Source organism: Syngnathus scovelli, chromosome 19 (genome assembly GCF_024217435.2).
Source record: "Syngnathus scovelli strain Florida chromosome 19, RoL_Ssco_1.2, whole genome shotgun sequence".
Taxonomy (NCBI): Eukaryota; Metazoa; Chordata; class Actinopteri; order Syngnathiformes; family Syngnathidae; genus Syngnathus; species Syngnathus scovelli.
In genome coordinates this window covers 5,665,852-5,684,281 of record NC_090865.1, presented here as the reverse complement: position 1 = coordinate 5,684,281, position 18,430 = coordinate 5,665,852, and the positions used below count along the sequence as shown (strand labels likewise).

At 45.6% G+C, this 18,430-nt stretch overlaps 2 protein-coding genes across 3 annotated transcripts in view; one reads left to right on the top strand and one right to left on the bottom strand.

Annotated features, from left to right (window-relative positions):
- Positions 1-12,527, top strand: part of LOC125986546 (poliovirus receptor) — a 62,168-nt gene extending 49,641 nt beyond the window's left edge. The window contains exons 7-10 of the mRNA XM_049750184.2: positions 9,195-9,324; positions 9,423-9,480; positions 9,744-9,842; positions 9,908-12,527. Coding sequence (XP_049606141.1) covers positions 9,195-9,324; positions 9,423-9,480; positions 9,744-9,842; positions 9,908-10,081 — 461 coding nt within the window. The 3' untranslated portion in view covers positions 10,082-12,527. The remainder of the gene's footprint in view (positions 1-9,194; positions 9,325-9,422; positions 9,481-9,743; positions 9,843-9,907) is intronic.
- A 1,455-nt stretch (positions 12,528-13,982) lies between these two features.
- On the bottom strand, positions 13,983-18,339 carry zbtb22b (zinc finger and BTB domain containing 22b). Of its 2 annotated transcripts, none has more exons than XM_049751423.1 (7): positions 18,146-18,339; positions 17,444-17,670; positions 17,048-17,357; positions 16,631-16,956; positions 16,263-16,547; positions 15,845-16,030; positions 13,983-15,745 (listed from the first exon to the last, which is right to left on the bottom strand). In XM_049751423.1, exons 2-7 carry the CDS (start codon positions 17,648-17,650, stop codon positions 15,119-15,121), a joined length of 1,941 nt encoding a protein of 646 aa, XP_049607380.1. In that variant the 5' UTR covers positions 17,651-17,670; positions 18,146-18,339; the 3' UTR covers positions 13,983-15,118. The 2 variants fall into 2 exon arrangements, with proteins under 2 accessions (XP_049607380.1, XP_049607379.1); XM_049751422.1 differs by having other exon boundaries at positions 17,444-17,650.
- Positions 18,340-18,430: the final 91 nt, after the last annotated feature.

The window sequence follows — 18,430 nt, the reverse complement described above, 5'->3', positions numbered from 1 at the left end:
ATACATTTGTGGCAAGGATGCGAGTTGTGCGAGAAGGCAAACTTGTTTACATCTGTACTTTCAGGGCACAGCTAAATAAGGCGATTGTGTGTGCGTGCGTGTGCGTGCGTCTGTGTGTGTGTTTGTGTGTGTGTATACACATCTTGTACTTAACTCAGCTTTGCTGTAGGGAGCAAACAGGACGTTGTTATTCCAAATCAAGGTTCGGCGTCTGGTCGACTGCACCAACGCTCGTAGTGGCCCTCAATTAGTTTTGGAAAATAAAAATGCTTCCTATAGCTGAGCAGGCCAAAATTATAATAACAAAGGGCAAGTTTTTGTTTTTGAAAGACTTATTTTACAGGGACGTTTGAAAAGAAAGCCGTTTCTTTCCTGACTTGACATGCCCGTTGCGTTTATTGGCTCTCGCTCACTAAACTGCTGTCAGCTCACCTTTCACGGTTCGCTCTCGAGACGCTGTGACAAGCGCAATCCTCATCAATCTGACTTTGAAGCTTCCCGACGCCGCTGAAATGCGCAAGCGGCCGCGGCACGGCGGCGCTCGCTCGGCGAAAAAGAAGCCGACCGCAAAACTGTCCAATTTTTTCAAAGCAGTTGCAATTCAGACGTTAATTTGTTACCCGTCTCGTCTTTTGTACGTTTTTTCCACTGAATCATTTTGTGACGAGTGGCCGAACAAAAGCTCCAAAAATGTCTTTTCTGTCAGTTGACACCAGTCTGTTTTTCTGTTTTTCATCATTTGGCACCAATTAAACCAGTCTAAAAGGGAGAAAAGCCTTCAGCCATTTTGTCGTCCTCTCTTTTTCTCACTCCCTCTTAAAGTGAGCAGTTAGGGATAATTGAAAAACTTTTCAATTAATAAATGCAGTCGGCATCGTCGCTGCCAAATGGAGCAGCGCCGAAAGCTGCTGCTGCTGCTGCTGCTGCTGCAGCTTGCCGCCTCACACTTGTGTCTGCAGTGGGAAAACCAGATTGTGTGAAGAACCTTCACGTGGTCGTCTTCTTTTGAGTCTGGCCTACTTTTTGCCTCAAAGGCAGAAAGTACAAGGGAATCGACCACATGGACGTCTCATGATTATCTTATATTTATAATTCATACGTTCAACATTTGGAACACGTAACGGAGACATATTGTGCGCTTTGCTGTAATTAAGACACATTAAGGAAAATGGTCGCGTATGCTAATCGTTTGGTGCCTCTAGGGGGCAGCAGAGAGGTGAATTCTTTTTTTTTTTTTCCTTTTTTTTTTTTTTTTGGGCCATTGCTGGAGTCGTTGACGTTAAAGAGAGCTGTCAGGATGTCAGGATGCTGCTGCTCAGCCTCTCCACCTGAGCTGTCACATGCCCGCAAACACACACACACACACACACACACACACACGAGCGACATCCCACGTCAACGCCCCCCCCTCCCCACCTGCCTGTCTGTCTTGTCCGAGACCTGTGGGATTCTTTTTGTCTTTTCTTTTTTCTTTTCAAACAGATTTTGCAGTTTCAAATTTGGCCTCTACTGTAAAAAATCAATTAAAAAAATGCTTAGCGTGTGCAATATGAAGTTCACTCAGAGGCCACTTTATTAGGGAAATGTTCTTGCGCAATGTAGTGCATATAGATAAAACTGTCGCATAACCGGGAGGAGGAAGAAAAAAAGAAGACGGCTTTTGTGAAAGGGTCAACGGAGTCAGGTGTGATGGACAGGAGGCGTCTGGGAGGTCAAAGCCAACTTGACAGGTGATTAAAGGAGCCATTGAACTTTGCGCCGCGGCAAATGAGCCCCGCTCACCTCTTTCGCTAGCTCATTTGCATAAAAATCTGACAAAGCGGGTCACAAGTTCAACATTTCATCATCTTTTTATTTCGCTTTAGGAGGGAATGACTTTTTAATGAGACTTGGAAGCTCGCCATCCGCGGAGGGCCATCGTCCGCTCGGGATTTGACAGACAAAGGCAAGAACGCCGTTGATTTTTGGCCATCAAAGATTTTTGCTTTTTAATGAAGTGACGACGCTTCATTGTGGAAAACAATCAATAAACTGAAAATTTCAACACAGTAGTGTGGACAGATAAGAGGTTTAAAGACCCTCTTTTTAATTTAAAAAATATTCAACCCTCAAGTCTTAAGCTCAAATAAAGGTCTAATAAAGTGAGCCACATCCTCTCTCCCAGTTATCACCTTGCGCTAAGCAGCTGTCTTAAAGTCACTCGTGTGTTTCCTGCACGCACCAAGGCCTGCCGGTCCTTTGCTTCCCATTAAAAAAAAAAAGTGTTTTTTAACCTCAGCGCAACAGACAAGCGCGACTAAAAGTCTTGTTTAAACGTAAGCAGAATATACGAGCGGGATGTCCGCGATGTAGCAGCAACGCGGGCGACCAATCGGAAAGCTAGGCCACAAAAAACATGATACGGATCAGCATGTGTTTGTTTTCTTGTTTGCCAGACAACACAAAGATATGAAAAGTGTAGCAAAATTGGGCCAAATAGGAGCAGAACATGAAAGAGCTGTTTAGAACACACACGCACAAAGGCCGCAAGCAAGTATTTGTCTCCTCTAATGGAGCCACGAGATGAATGACTCCATTACCCAGAAATGAGGGGCACAAAATATTAGGAACAGTAAGAGTGGACTGCAACAAAAACTCTCCGTGACAGCCCGGACTAAACATGTCAAAGTTTATATCTGCAGAAAAAAAAAATACGAATTGAAGACTAGCAAAGTAGATGCTTTAAAAATGGAAGGGGTGTGATTGGACTGCATACCTAATAAAGTTTCCCGTATGCATCAATTGGCAGCGGTGGCGCCGCCGTAGGTCATCAGAAACGAACGAACGAACGAGCGGTCAGGTCGTCCGCTTCTCGGGTGAGCGGCACAACATTGACTGTGTCAGCAAAGCGTTGCACCGACTGACCTTTGTGTGTCTGTGTGCGAATGTCAACATATGCGAGCGTCTGCTTGAGTGTGCGCTAGCGCGAGCGCACGCCCGCGTGTGTCAGGCTCCATCTCGTCTCCTCCGGGTCGTTGGCGCTGCGCCCGGGCCTTGCACTCGTAGCGACACGGAGATTATTACTGTGACTGCCCTGCGTAATTGTCGTCGCTCCGCTCAGAAATTATGTCAATGACTTTGCGTTTGTGTCTGCGTAGGTAGCTGTGTGTCTGTTTGCGCGCGAGCATGTTGTGAGGAGATAGCTTTATTTTATTCCATCGCGAACTTGACCATTTGTGTGTTAGCCGTAATCTCACTTTGCACACTCGCGGGATTCAGGTGTGAATCGGAGCTCGCTTATCTCCGCCGCAACATGCACCGCTTTTTGTGTGTGTGTGTGTGTGTGTGTGTGTGTGTGTGTGTGTGTGTGTGTGTGTGTGTGTGTGTGTGTGTGTGTGTGTGTGTGTGTGTGTGTGTGCGCAGGCAGTGTGCAGTTGGGATGTGAACGACGTTTACTCCGCTTTGTGTGATTTATTGGTGAGCATCCAAATGGAAATTGCCACAAACATGGCCGCCACTGAGCATTCCACAAACATGGCCGCTACCAAACTCTCTACACCAAACTTCGTAATTCCACCTCCTGCCACCAGAGGGAGACAGAGAGAATGAAAATGTGTGCAGTCATTAGTTACATCAATCAACGTTTGTTTATAGAGCTATTTTCATACAGGTTGTTAGCGCCCGCCCGCTGCATTGCGAACCTTCACAGCCACTTGGATGATTCTGACGTCCATCTGCTCGTCTCTTAATGCCTCGTCGAGTCGCATCGCGTCGTCTTGGGCCGGCTGCCGGTGTGTGTGTATATGTGTGTGTGTGTGCGCGCATGTGAAAGCAAGTGTTTAAGTAGAGCGTAAGAAAGGATGGGAAGGATGGGGCAGGCGTTGAGCAGGTGCGTGGTGCACAAACAGGTCCAAAGATGAAGCGGGCCAAGCTGCTGACCTTTTCGATGGCGTAACCAAACAATTTTATCCGCCATGGCACGACCTCGCCATGAAAACGCCGTCTCGCCCCTAGTTGAGCCGTTTCTCCACTTCACAGGACGAGGGCCGCAAGCGTCGTTAGCGCTAACATTGCAATTACAGCGGGTCGAGTCGAGTCTCGGTTGCTATTCATCTCATCACCTTTTTTTTTTTTTTTTTTTCTCGCTCATCAACACTTGTCGCCTTCCTCTCTTCACGCCCACCTCTATTTCATCCTCCACATCTTGATGCCCTGACAATTGTGTACTTGGACACGGACCTCCCTGTCAGGTTAAAGTGGAGACTAATGATGCTAACATGCTAATCGAGGCTAACCATCCTAAGGTGTTAATTGGCCATCAAAACAAAGCTCCCCTGCGGCTTAGCGCGTCGTTGCTCTTTCCTTGCCGCAACTCTCTGACTACTGCTCTGCAATTTTGTTTTTAGACTTGTGAAAGTTCCACACAACCGCGCTCATCTTAACAAGCAACACCCACGTGTTTGTGTATGTTTTGTGTGCGTTTGTGTCCAACTACACACAACCTGCCTACACACAACCTTGTACTCTTTGTTTTCACTCTATATTTTATTTGTGCCGACTTGCCTGCAGTGCGCACTTGTGTGCGTCTGTGTACAGGTGAAGAAGACGCGTTTGACAGGCTCCTCGGAGCACGGCGCCTCCGCGGGCCTTGTCAGCGCCGCTTTTGTCCATTCGCAGCAAAGCCGTGCGTGCGTATGGATAGCGACGCGTGCGTGCGCGCGCGTACGTTCGCCTTTAAAGGTACACACTGTACATTTCACACGTGGAGAATCTTAATTACTAGCTGACAGCTCGTAGCCTGGGGCTTCAAAACACACACAAACACACAACTGCATACACACACACACTCTTGGGAGTGAACGTCTAAGGAATGTAAGAAAAGAACACCTGAGCCCAAAGACGTGCTCGGCCTCCGTTTTTTGTCTTCTCATACTTTCAAAAATGGACCACCAAAACTCCAATTTAATAACACACACACATGGCGTGCATTTCACCTGCCGTGTTGCTTTTGCTCAGCAAGGTGATGGTAGGATAAATCAGCATACATTAACTCCAATTGACACAAGATCCTTTTATTATGCAAATGAGGTAGGACATTAGCATAGAAAGGAGTCGACGCGTGCTTGGGTGTTTTCAGTGTCGGCTCAACGTGCCAGACACTTCATTAGGTACACCTATTTGGTTGGCGACGGCTCGATGGCCTGACACTCTGAGTTGTTCCTAATATTCTGCCTCTCCGTGTGATGTTTGCGCGGACCGTTAACTTCCCGAACGCGATCGCTCATCGCAGCGCACAACGTGGCGCCCGAGAGTTCCGTGGGAGGAATCCGTTTCTCCTTTACGCGCTCTTTCACTCACTTTGTGTTTCTATCTTTGTCATTTTGTTCTCCTTTTTTTCCCCGCCGCTTTCTCTTCCCCTCGTCTCTTGATGCCACTTTCTAATCTCTCCTCCACTTCCTCCTCCTCCTCCGCTTGAAGATAATGCTCCCCCTGCGGCCCGCAGACGCGACTGTACTTTTCCTCAACGAGCTTCCACCTTCAAGCCTTGAAGAAGACGAGTGTGCTTATCGCTACTTAATGCCGGCTAATGGCGGTCATGAGTCAGGCTGACAGCAGGCGCGGACGGGGACAACGAGGAGATGCCAACATTGGCGCTCAGGGGCCTCTCTGTCGTTATTTAGCCATAAAACTTCAAAAAAAAAAAAAAAAAGGCACCCACAAGAAACTCGCTCTAATCATTAGCCAGCTAGCTACTTCCTGTTTCTCAGAGAGCCACCTTATGGAAAAAAAAATGCAGATTTTGTTGATTGTTACTTGTTGTAATTTGATGGTTGCGGGTTACATTAGGATGCAAAGGGCGGGCAACAGTGGCACTCGACTGACTGAGTGGTTGACGGAGCGAAATAGCAAACAGGAAATGAGTATCCATATGGAAAGCATCAGTTAGACTTCAACCCAGAGAGCCCACGGCCGACTTGTATTGACTCTATCGCGCTCCACAGAGAGCTGCTCCACTGGGCTCAGCTTCTCCTTCCCTCTGGCTTAACACTGTGTGTGTTTGAATGATATTATGATTTGTGCTATTTTTAGCTTGTTGGTTATTGGTCGCCCCACGCTGCACGTGTGCGCTCTGGCGGGCCAGTGTGAGCGACGCCTGACCGATCCGCTTGCAAGGACGGGCGGGGAGGCCGCGAGTGTGTCTTTGTGTGTGTCCATACGTGTCGATGAGTGAGTGAGTGATATTTGCCGTGGCAGCGGATGGCAGCTAGCATACGCTTGAACCCCGCCAGCTTGCCACACAAGTGTTGCTCCAACAGGAACTGCAACCAAAATACACACAGAGCTTACTGTCACAGAGGAGTCCAGTTTGCACACTTCATCCTTCCTCGATGTTAACATGAGTGAGACAGAGAGAGGAGAAGCGGCAGTAAAACAGGCCCAAAAGCTAAGCTCCCTTGTTTGATGCCTAGCTGGCTTCCTTGCATCCTTAGTCTCACCTCCCTCAAGGTGCGTTGCTCCCTTGCTCAAGCCACCTCCCTCTTACCTACCTCCCATACTTGCTCACATCCTCCCATGCTTCCTCACTCCCTCCCTCCCTCCCTTTCAGGCTTTGACCCACTTTGTTGTTGGATGCTTTGGGGGGGCTGTGTGTCTTTCAGATAAACTCATTTTCTGTGGATCATTTAGAGAGCAATGCCATTTCTCTGCACACACCAACCATCTTTTCTACACTCAGGAGATGTGTGTGTGTGTAATCTGTTAAATGGGTAGAGACATATGGACGGAGGGGACAGACACAAAAGAGCCAGCACTGGTGGGCAGATTGAAACACAAAGGTCATACTAGGTTGCTTTGTGTGTGTGTGTGTGTGTGTGTGTGTGTGTGTACTGTCTGCAAAGAACAGACAAAATAAGGTCATCGGATGAGGAATAGCGCTTGATTTGAACATAATTATCGGTTGATAAAACAGGAACATAAAATAAAGGCAAAAAAAACCAACTGTATTCTAAAAGGGTGCAATGTCGAGCTGTGACCAGCAGAAGGCAGCATTCACCAAAATGACCAATCTAAAAGCTAAGAAGAGTCACACCACTAACTGTAGCAGCGCTGTTAGCCAACGTTATAAAACATTTTTTGTTTATTTACAGCAAAAATAAAAACAGGCTGAGACAAATTCCTTCCGCGCCCAAACAAAGTCCAAAGCGGCGGGAAAAGATCGACTGTCATTTCCGAAATGCTCGATCGAGTAAACTCGCTGGCTTGTTGATCGACCTGAAATTCATTGTGATTATGAATTGCAATTCCATTACCAATATCAATTTACTCTCTGCTCCTAGACGCAAATTGCCAGGCTGAAAGAAAGAAAAAAAAAAAAAACAACTTGGCAGACAAAGCTGTGTGTACGTGCATGTCTGTGTGTCCTGCTGTTAGGCGATGAAATCTGTCACAGAGCACAAGACTTTCTCCCTTTCGGGGACAAAACATAGTCAAGCATTAATAATTCATGCGTGCTGAGGTCAAGGGATGCGCGGGGGGCCCGAGAAGCGGGCGCTGGGCGGCCATGATAGCTTTGCCCCGTGTGGCGAAGAGCGTGACCGGTCAGGTCCCCAGGAAGGCAACGTGCGGCGTCCTCCCCCACGGGCGCCAAATGACAAAAGGCGCGGCCGAGTTAATTGTTGGAGCGGCGCCGGCATCACGTCTTCATCCACTTACCGGGAATGATTCATGATGTCAGCTTTAATGATTGACTTCTTCTTCTGTGCTTTGAATGTTGTCTTATTCGCTGGTGTCGTTGTCATCTTCTTGCATTGTTTTGCGCATTGATTTATTTCCTCCCGTGGTTGAATGCGGCGGCGTCTGCTTTGTTTGGAATTGATTATATTCTTCTCTATTTTTTTTGTTGTTCTTGTTGTTTACAATGATTTGAATTACTTTACCCTGGTAGCACAATCAGCTAAGTCACATTTTGAGGTTTTGGGCAAACAGTAGCTGACAATCAACACAAGCACAAAACTAAAAGATCTTTTTTTTTTTTTATCAAGCCCATTGACATGTACACATTTTAAAATCTATATATTTTCAACAATCGCATATGTATTTTTCCATGATGTATTGACATTGAGAGTTAGCTTTTAGGTTAGCATTTTATTTCCTGCTGTGCTTTCGTCTTTGCAGTTGTTGATGTTGGTCCGAAGCAGAATCATCAACAAAAAAACGAGAGCGTCTTCAAATCATCGTTAGTGTCATAGAGCTGCTCGCTTTACCTTTTTTCTTCTTCTTCTTTAATGTCCCCGCCTCCTCCCCCTCCTCCTCTTCAAGTGGCCTACTGAAAGAAATAAAGAAGCTTTTAGCCTCCAAAATCTCCCGCTTTATTCTCCGTAATTGCCGGCTGATTGCAGTCATTTCCGTGCACTCGTCACTTTGGAAGTCCTTTGGAAGCTGGAGGGGAGGCTGAGTGCACACGTTTGTGTGTGTGTTGGTTGGTCGGAACGTGGTGGGGGGTCTTTCTTTGTTTGTGGTGTTTATGGATTTGTGTTCTCGTTGCTTGCGCTAATCAGCAGCATCCATGATTCAATTTGACTGCAAATGGGATGCTTTTGAGTCACGCCGGGAGGAGGGGGGGAGCAGTTGTGGGAAAAGAGAGGCCAGGCCGTTTTTCCATGAGCGCAAATGAGCAGTAAGACGATGCTGGAAGGCAGAAAAGTGCCTGTGAAGTGTGTGTGTGCACGCTAAAGGGATCAAAGCATGAGGAAGGTTCGAAGGCCGCAAGGTAGGAGGAGGACAAAGTGTCACAGGAATGAGGAGGCTGATTTTTTTTCCTCCTCTTCTTGCTCTCCATCGTTTTCATCTTCTTTTTCCTCCTCCTTTTCATCTTCTTCTTCCTCCCCCTTCTTCACCCTCTGCCTCTTTTTCCTCGTCTTCCTTTTTCACCTCTTTCCTCCTTTTAGTTCCTCAATATGCTTCTTCTTCCTCCTCTTCCCTGTTTTCTGTTGAGCATCTTATCTAGCGATGCCTTCAGGCTCCGTCTGAAATCACAGCAGCTGCAATCTGTATCCGTTTACTTGGAGGACAGTGCCACCTGCTGGCAAGACACGGAAGCAAAGGGCAATTCATGTTCTTTTCTCTTTTTCTTTGGAAAAGAGCACATGCAGTGAAGTCTGCCCGTGGGGGAAAAAAAAAAAAAAAAACATTTTATGTGCTGTGTCGCCCCCCAGAGGAGGAGCGTCGTATTGTGCCGGGCCCGTCAACAGGCGCGGTGATCGGCGGGCTCCTCGGGGCCCTCGCCCTCATCGGCATTGTGGTGGGCCTCGTCTTCTTTATACGCCGACGCCAGCGTGACGCAGAGTGAGTTCTTAGCCAATCAGAATGATTATCCATCGTTCAAATGATGTGTTTTTGCAATGACCATATTTGGTTTGGTAATTTTAATGTCGTTCAATCAGTGGCCCCCCGAAGCACAAGCCCCCACCCCCCATCAAGAGCAGCGGCTCCACAGAGCTGGTGAGTCAATCCATCAATCAATGAGTGCTTTGTGTATTGATCAGAGGTGATTAGCGCTTGCTTAAACAACTCATTCCCAAACACTGTGCAGCTAATTATCCAATTTAAAGGAATTGGTTGGAAAATGACCACAAATTGTACGCTATGCTAACAATAGCAGAAGCTTAGCATTCATACAATATGCACAGCATGACTAAGTTCATTTGTAAAGTCTTTGCACAAATAAAGATTTCCATTTGTTTGGTTTCAATGTGTGCATGCAGCTGACCAAGCCGTCAGAGGCGCCCGCTGCCACCGAAATGGCGCCGCTCACCCCGGCGGGGGACGTCTACTACGAACCTACGGGAAGCGAGCCTGTCAGGGTAAGTTTTTATCTTTCCCACAAAAATATGACTGGCTCATTTTTCTTTTTTTTTTGTTTTGGCAGAACTTCAGCGGCGAAACTCCCGGCGCGGCGAATGGCGGCGGACCTCCGCTACCGGATGAAGTGAACCTAAACCTGGACCCGAACCCGGACCTGGTCTCCACCAATCAAGAGCCTCCGCCGACCGCCAACATCGCTCGTGGCGAGAGCTTTGTGTCGCCTGCCATGTATGTGTAAACGTGGCCGGCCACTAGGAGGCGCTCGCCGAGGGAACTTTTTTTTTTTCCACTTTTAACTTTTTATTATGTTGCGTAGTCTCACTGATGAGGGTAACATCTTAACAACATTTTAAAGCGGGGGGGGGTGACTCGAATAAGGAATCATTATGGTTGTTTTGTTTTTTTTTGGGGGGGGGGGAACACACACACACAAGCGCATTCAGGCGTCCATCACAAGGAATGTAACACAAATGTGCATGTTTGGTAAACTCCCTTCTATAATGGCCTAAAATCCTTAATATCGAAATACCATCAGTCAAACAAACCGTGCCGCCATCTAGTGGCCAACACTGGATTTATTGCAGATTTTAACCAAATTTAGGCCAAAATAGAAGTACATTGCGCCTTAAAAAGTTGCTTTAATTTCAATAGCTGACCTGAACACGCAATGTAGAGGGGGGTTTACTTACACACACACACCGACATTTCTTTAGGCACACAATCCATTATGAAGAATAATCATCATCCCTGTAATGCTCACTTTGAAAGCTTTGTGTGAACCCTTCTGAAAAGTTTGATGCTCTCGGAGGTTTCTTTTCCAGGTTTGGAAAGCACATGCGCGACAAGCACACTCCTACACTAATTTAATTTGTTTTTTTTTTAATTACGATAATGGCTGTAAAGTGAACGTTGTCATCTATGTACATACAAAGCTTTCATCGGAAGGTGTTCCTAATGAAGTGTCTGGTGAGCATATGAGGGAAAAATACTGCCATTAAAGTGGATGTCAACATTGTACCAAATGACCAACAATGTAAATAGTACTGCTTATGTTGATGATGAATAATTATAACAACAATGACGATATATAATTATTGGTGTAAAAAAAAAAAAAGTATCGTGTTCTCGGTGCTTCTGCAGAGGGGGTGGAGGTATGTGTTTTACTTTTTAACAGAAATGTCGTCACTGGACAGCCACAATGTGCTGACGACGCAAGAAAATATGAATAATAACGCTAATAATGAAATGTGTGCATGGCATGATGACCGGCTTGTTCCTTCCCTTTGACTGCAGCATCATCGTCATCATTAAGACAAGTTGAAAATCAAAGAATTTTGATTCATGATTAGTTTTTATGGTTTTATTTGTATTTTTTTTACTCACAGCACTCAAACAAGTTGCCAGTTAAACTAAGAAAAATTGAAGATTCAAATGCAATCATCAGTTTTAAAGGTTCTTTGTGTTGATTTGTTGACAATCATGTTTGTTGCTTTTGTTGCATGCTAAGTGATACAGATTGATTCGGAAACGCAACTGGGAGTCGTGTAAGGCCAACACTGAAAAGGGAAAAAAAAAAAAAATCAGCGTACCAATCCCTGTGTTTACAGTAAACAACAACCTGGCTGCCAAGCCCATCTTAACATCTCACAACATGCAGCAAAACATGCCCAAAAATTGAGAAATTGCTTTCAGCAGGCATAAAACGCCAAATGGGCGGGGATTAAAATAATTCTCGTCATCGCTTTCTAATCTAATCAGCAAAAACAAGCCTGATCATCTTTCAGATGTATACAGTGTCAAAGTGAGTTATACTTGGACAAGACCAAATCAGCAAAATAGCGGGACGGTGAACCCGCAACGCGCCATAAAGGGATTGAAGTCAACTAGTAATAAAATGAAAACATTTAAGTCTGTATTCTATGACATTGCCAGATCAATTTGAATTCAATGAATTGTTTTGAAAAGCTCTCATGAAAAGGATAGCGTGTTAGCTGTTAGCCAGTCCCAGACAGTTGTTATCACAGCGCCACATGTGCCTTGTTTATTTGTTTGTATGTTTGTTTGTTTTTTAAAGTATTATTATTATTTGTTTGTGAGCTTTTCAGTCCTCACCGCCCAACCACAATGACCTCGATAGTCACACTGGAGATGTCTTTCGTTTTTGGCATAACTTTTATTTTGTACGCTTTTGGGAGGGGATAAATGTTACTGGACATGTTTTACAAATCCTTGTCTTGTCAAATAAAGAGAGAACGCAAGTGTCCAGAAGCGTCCTTTATGACATGCCCGGCAGCCACAGGGATTGAGTTAAAGTGAAAACAAAATAAAGACAGCTTGCTCATAGATGTAGCTAACATTCATTACATTGTTAGCTCATGATGGCTAACAGCAACAAAAACTCCATTCAGTCCATGCTTTGTATCATTTTTGCCGCTCAAGTTTGTGTTTGAATTGGCCTTCCACTGTAACTTGTCACTAACAAATCTCATTTTGAGAAACTTGCCAGAAAGGTAAATTGTACTTTGGGCAGTTCAACTGAAATCATCAAACTACTGCTGAACTGATTGTCGGGATGGAATTTCTTTCCCAAGGCTGCTCCAATGTCACCATGAGCAATACTGCTAGCAGTATTTGTATTTGTGTATTTAGTCACGATTGTCAAATAAAAACAATCCTGTTGTTGACATTTGTGTGCCAATGCGCTTCATAGAGACAACATTCGCACACGGTCGAGAGCACAAACTCTTCGGAATCATTCATGTGAGAGAGGGTCAAACCAATAAAGGAATTTTACTGACACACTGGGGAAGGTGTTCAATTATGTTATTAAAAAACATGGGCATACACTTCAATAGTAAACATTAGTGAAAAAATGTCTCTTTCTAAATGGGTCCTCTAAATTTAAGCAGTGTTTCTTTCACATATTATGAATGGTTCCCGTAGGCGGACGAGAAATATTTAGTGGAAAGAGGCCAAATAAGGATTGATGAGAGAACATTTGATTGCTTTTATATGGATTTTACTTTGGCACATACAAGTCTCCATAATAGCCTTCCAAAAATGTATCACTCCAAAAACAACAGGGGTGTCGAACTCCAGTCCTCGGGGGCCGCGTTCCAATATGTTTTCCAAGTTACCCTCGTTAAACACACCTGCGTGAAAAGATCGGTTCATTTTCACGCTCTGCAGGAGCCTAACTTTTCACACAGGTGCACTTAATGAGGGAACCTTGGAAAACATGTTGGAATGCAGCCCCCGAGGACTGGAGTTTGACACCCCTAACCCTAACCCTTTACTTCTTGTTGGTGACCATACTTCGCAGATTTCACTTATCGCGGGTGGTTTTTGGAACCAATTATCCGCGATAAACGAGGGATTACTGTATATACACAGCTCCACCCTTGTCTGCTTGATGCCGTTGTCTTGGTAACAGGCTCTTTGAGACCCACCCCGAATGCAAAGGGTGTCGAACTCCAGTCCTCGGGGGCCGCGTTCCAATATGTTTTCCAAGTTACCCTCGTTAAACACACCTGCGTGAAAAGATTGGTTCATTTTCACGTTCTGCAGGAGCCTAACTTTTCACACAGGTGCACTTAACGAGGGAATCTTGGAAAACATGTTGGAATGCGGCCCCCGAGGACTGGAGTGCGACACTCCTGATGTTAGACTGTTATACACATTCCAGCAAAACTATATGTCAGATGAATCTTTGAACATCTTGTCCAGGAGTGGAGGATTTATATACGGTGTAACCATTCACTATTATTTGTCTTCATTATAAATAATAGGCAAGATAACATTTAAAACAAAAAAAAGCCTGCAGTTGTCCTCTTGTTCAAAACAACAGTCAGTTTTAAAATACATTCAAGGTGAGCATAGATTAGATAGATAGATAGATAGATAGATAGATAGATAGATAGATAGATAGATAGATAGATAGATAGATAGATAGATAGATAGATAGATAGATAGATAGATAGATAGATAGATAGATAGATAGATAGATAGATAGATAGATGGTGGATGGATGGGTGATTGATTGATTATGATGATGGATGAATGATTGATTGATTGATGATGATGATGGATGGATCTTTGTAGATTTTATAATATTGCTACACAAAGAACAGAGAGAAAACTTCAGCCTGACACAAAGTAGGCCTTTATTGATATCGTATCGATACAATCAAGTAGATTTTTGATAAGCAGGAGGGAAAAACAATTCCAAAATCAGAATGAGTGCATTTTATGCTCACATTTTACTGCGCAAAAAGTAACGCAATAGCCTCGTGTGAAAAAAAATCTGATAAATATATACATTGTACATTAGACAAATAATAAAATCTCCATAAATAATTCTCAACAAACCAGCACTAGGATGCTAACTCCATATTGTAAATTCTATTAACTCATCAATGCTGTTAAATCCCAATTATAGGTTCTTGGCTTCGATGGTCAGTTTTGGCATCCCTATTAAATTATCATAAATGTACAAATATCATTCATTTCATGTGCAAATGGGAATGGCCGACTATTTATCAAATGCAACTAAAACAAAAATCCCTTCAAAACTGAAGCAGTCAAAATTACATGTATGCTTAGGCCATATTTACCTTTTTTTAAACTTCTATGCAACAATTCAGGAAATGATTAAGTGTCGAAAAAATATGAACCACTAACATTTTTTTCCAGGATTTTTTTTAAGTTAAAAAACTGCACAAACTAGTTTACCTTATTTATAATTATTTACAAAAAAATAGAACTATTATAGCGACGCTAATTATGGAATTAGATGAATAAATAAATAAATACATTCTTATGAACCTATTTTACAAAAAACACAAACAAATATAACACAACAAATCACAAAAAGTGACAGGCCTTACTTTGTCCATCCGACATAAAGGTTCAATTCAAGTACGTTGGGATTTCAAAAAGACTGCTCAAGCCAAAGACTTGTCATAAAACGGTGGACATAGTTTTCCCTGGTGGTCGTTAACTTTTTTTCAGTTGGCTGTAGACAGCAATCAACAGCAATCACGAGTTAGCTGCTTTTATAAATCATTAGCAGTTTTTGCAGTCATTTTTAACCGATCAATAGCTGTCACTGGTTGTTGCTGTCACCCGTTTTTGGTTGTTAACGGACACGTGCAGTCTTTAGCGGTTGTTAAGTATTGTTAGTTGTCATTAGCTTTCATCAGCGGTCACACGTAGGCAGTTTCTAGTGGTTGTTAGGGGTCACCGACTGTTGCTACTGGTCGGTAACGTTCAGGTGTTAGCTGTCGTTAGAAAGATCCGTGCACTCGTGCTCTAACGGCAGGCTGCCAAAAATCGTCGCTGCCATGCTGCTTCCCGACGAAGCTCCGTTAGCGACGTGATGGAGGCGTGAGGTAGAGGACGTGCCACCTCCTCGCAAACCCCCCTCACCTGGCGGGAGGAGGAGGTGAGGGCCGGGAAGGACATCAACGATGTCTCCGCCGCTTCCTCCTCCTCGACGCTGGCAGTGCGATCGATGCCTCATGAAGCTGTCTCGCCACATGAACTTCTTGCCGCATCCGGCGCAGTGGTACGGCTTGAGCCCCGTGTGCGTCTTCATGTGCTCGGTCAGGTGATGCTTCATCTTGAACTTCTTGGCGCACACGGGACAGTGGAAGGGTCTCAGGTCCAGGTGCATGTTGATGTGGCGGTCCCTCATGCTCTTGTGTGTGAAGGTCTTGCCGCAGTGGCACATAAAGACTTTAGCTGAACCGCCGCCACCACCCCCGCCGTCGCTTCCTGAGACCGCCGGGCCGTGCGCCACACTTTTGAAAGCGGCGCCGCCGCCGATCACCCCACTCATAGGAGGCGGCCCAGCATCCATCGAGAGCGCAGATGTTTGTCCGAAGACCAGAATCTGGTTGCCCTGCGTAAGTAAAATTCCTCATTAAAAGTTTAAACTGCAAATAAAACTGATCGGACAACGCATCCATCTTAAAAGGTGAAATTATAATAAATGGCTGACCTGCATGTCTAGAGGGAAAAGCTGGGTGCGGGTCGGGACCTGACCCAGCAGGCCTGAGGCAGCTCGATTGGCGCCTTGGCTCGGATTGGGTCCCACTGTTGAGTCTTGGACCTGCTGAGCTAAAGCAGCATCCAGCAAGCTGCCATCCAACTTGAGGAAGTCGTCGGAAGACTGGCTGTAGTCCATCTGGACGCACGGACATGGAGCATCATGTTTGCTTGAGAAGTTTGAATTAAATAAATTAATTTTGTTGGAGCAATGTCATTAAATTAATTAAACACCACATTTATTGAGTTGGAGCAATAAATATAAAAAAATTCAAGATCTCTCAATATGTAAGATTTTTACCAATAGCAGACGGTTATGGAACGTATTTCCACCACAACTTTAGAAATCAATCAACTTGAGTGCATTCGACCTGTGCGTCAGCCTCCACTCCCTCGGCAGCCTCCACCGAGAGCGTCCGCACGTGCGAGATGGCGAAGTCGCCGCCATCCCTCCCTCGGCCGGACGCCATCCCCCTCTCGTCGTCCTCCTCCTCCTCGTCTTCTTCGTCATCTGCCCCGCCGCCCTCCTCGCCCGACACCACGATGAGGTCGTGGTCCTCGGGCCGCTCAGCTTTGACCACCACCCACTGCTTGCGAGGCATGATGCTAGGCTGGATGTAGGCGGGGCGTCTCTGCAGCGACACGTCCTCGCCGTCCTGTGGGAACAAAGTTGAAGAGGCTGACATACAGAAGCTGTAAGAAGACATGGATGCTGTTGGGGGGAAAAACTTAGGTTCACCTGATATGAGGAAACCCCAAAACTGTCACTGACGCCCACTTCCTCCTCCAATTTCTTCATCCTGCCTCCTCCTCTCAACTTTTGCTGGTAAACCTCTTCTTCTTCCCCCTCGTCATCCTCCTCCTCCTCCTCTCTCTCTTCTAACATGAGGGCCTCCTCTCCGGATGGCGTGCAGTAGCTGGGGGTGTTGCTGGCCACTCCGCCGCCACCCGCCAAGTTCGTGGCCGCTCCGGGGCTGAAGTAGTTGGTGCTGCTGGGAGACTGGCTCTCGCTGGCCGACAGACGGCTTGGTGGCTGGGAGGTTCGTGAGGGCTCTTGAAGGCTCCCTAAAACACACGTGTGACGTGAACAATTCCACACTTTAGTTAGAGCGGCATAGTTATAATACATCGAGGTTTATGCAATCAAATTTCATACTTTCCACATTTGCGTAGGAACAATGTGAGTCTTGGGAGCCCGCTGGGCGAACTGTATCTCGACTGAGGACGCCGCCATTAGTTGAGCCGCCGCTCGAACCTCCCCCAACAGTCCTGCCCTCCTTAAGGAGTTCGGTGCATTTGTCCACGATGTGCCACATCTGCAAGACGCTGCCCACCGTCAAGTAGTTGACGATGTCCTCGCGCAGCATCGTGAGCTGACCTGTGTAGGCGCAGCGCAGAACGCTCTCAAAGGCCAGCGGGTCCATCACGGCCGGGATAGACACGCTGGACATGTTCTTCAGCAGGACCTTTAGACCATACGATGACAATCAAGTCCACCAAATGTTATCATCGCACATCCTTACAGAAGAGGCAGATGAAACTCAGTTCTCACCTGATCATGGAAATACGATGAGGAGGCGGCCAGGACGCAGCGGTGGGCCTTAAACACGTGACCTTGGACGTGGATGGAAAGGTCACATAAGCGACCCTCCTCCCTCTGCTGGTTCAGGCCATCCAGTACCGAGGCCTGGGAGCTCGGGAAGCACACCTGCACCACAGAGTCGGCGCTGCTGCCCACCTCTGCAGAAGCCGACTGCATCTGAGGTCATCAAAGGTGTACTTTGAAAAAAGATATTGGACCTTTATTGGCCTATCTATGCCAGCGACATGACAGGAAAAGCAATTCAATGGTCTTCCCCTAAATGCCAGAAGATAAATAATAAAGCTGCGTGTTTGTTTCAAACTACTGAATGATGGCTTTGTACTAAACTGAACAAGACCAGATTTAAGACTGTGGAGATTTGACAATAAATTGAGACAAGACCATCAGCTGAGTGTGTACTTTTATTGATATTTTTCCTCGTTAATTTTCCTGACACAACATATGTACGTTGGTTAAAATTAGCTGTCAACAAGGTGTTTTACAAACGAAATTATTTGTGTGTTGCATCAAAATATAAAAACATGCGTTTGAATCAAATCCGCCTCCAACCGTGCAGAAGTGACGTTAGGATGTTAGCAAGCTAGCTACTGTAGCCGCACGTATGAAACAAAATAAACAATAAAACATGGCGGACCGCCCGCCTTCACCGACCTTCTCAATTTTTCTAGCCCGAGAAGAGCACCGCAGGACAGGTCACGCCAGTCGTGCCTGTCGGTCGCGCCGGGTGGACCAGGCCTGCATGTTTGGAAAGCATTTCGGGAAGATGTTCGTCTTCTTTTTCTTCAGTGTGTCGGCGCCTTTAAGAGGACGCAGACAATAGCAGGGCCGCCATTGTTTACGTAAATGCTAACCGTTCGCTTAGAATATTAAGCGGACACTACCGCCATATTGGATGTGGCAAACTTTGACAAAGGCTGAATTGATTAGTTTGTCAAC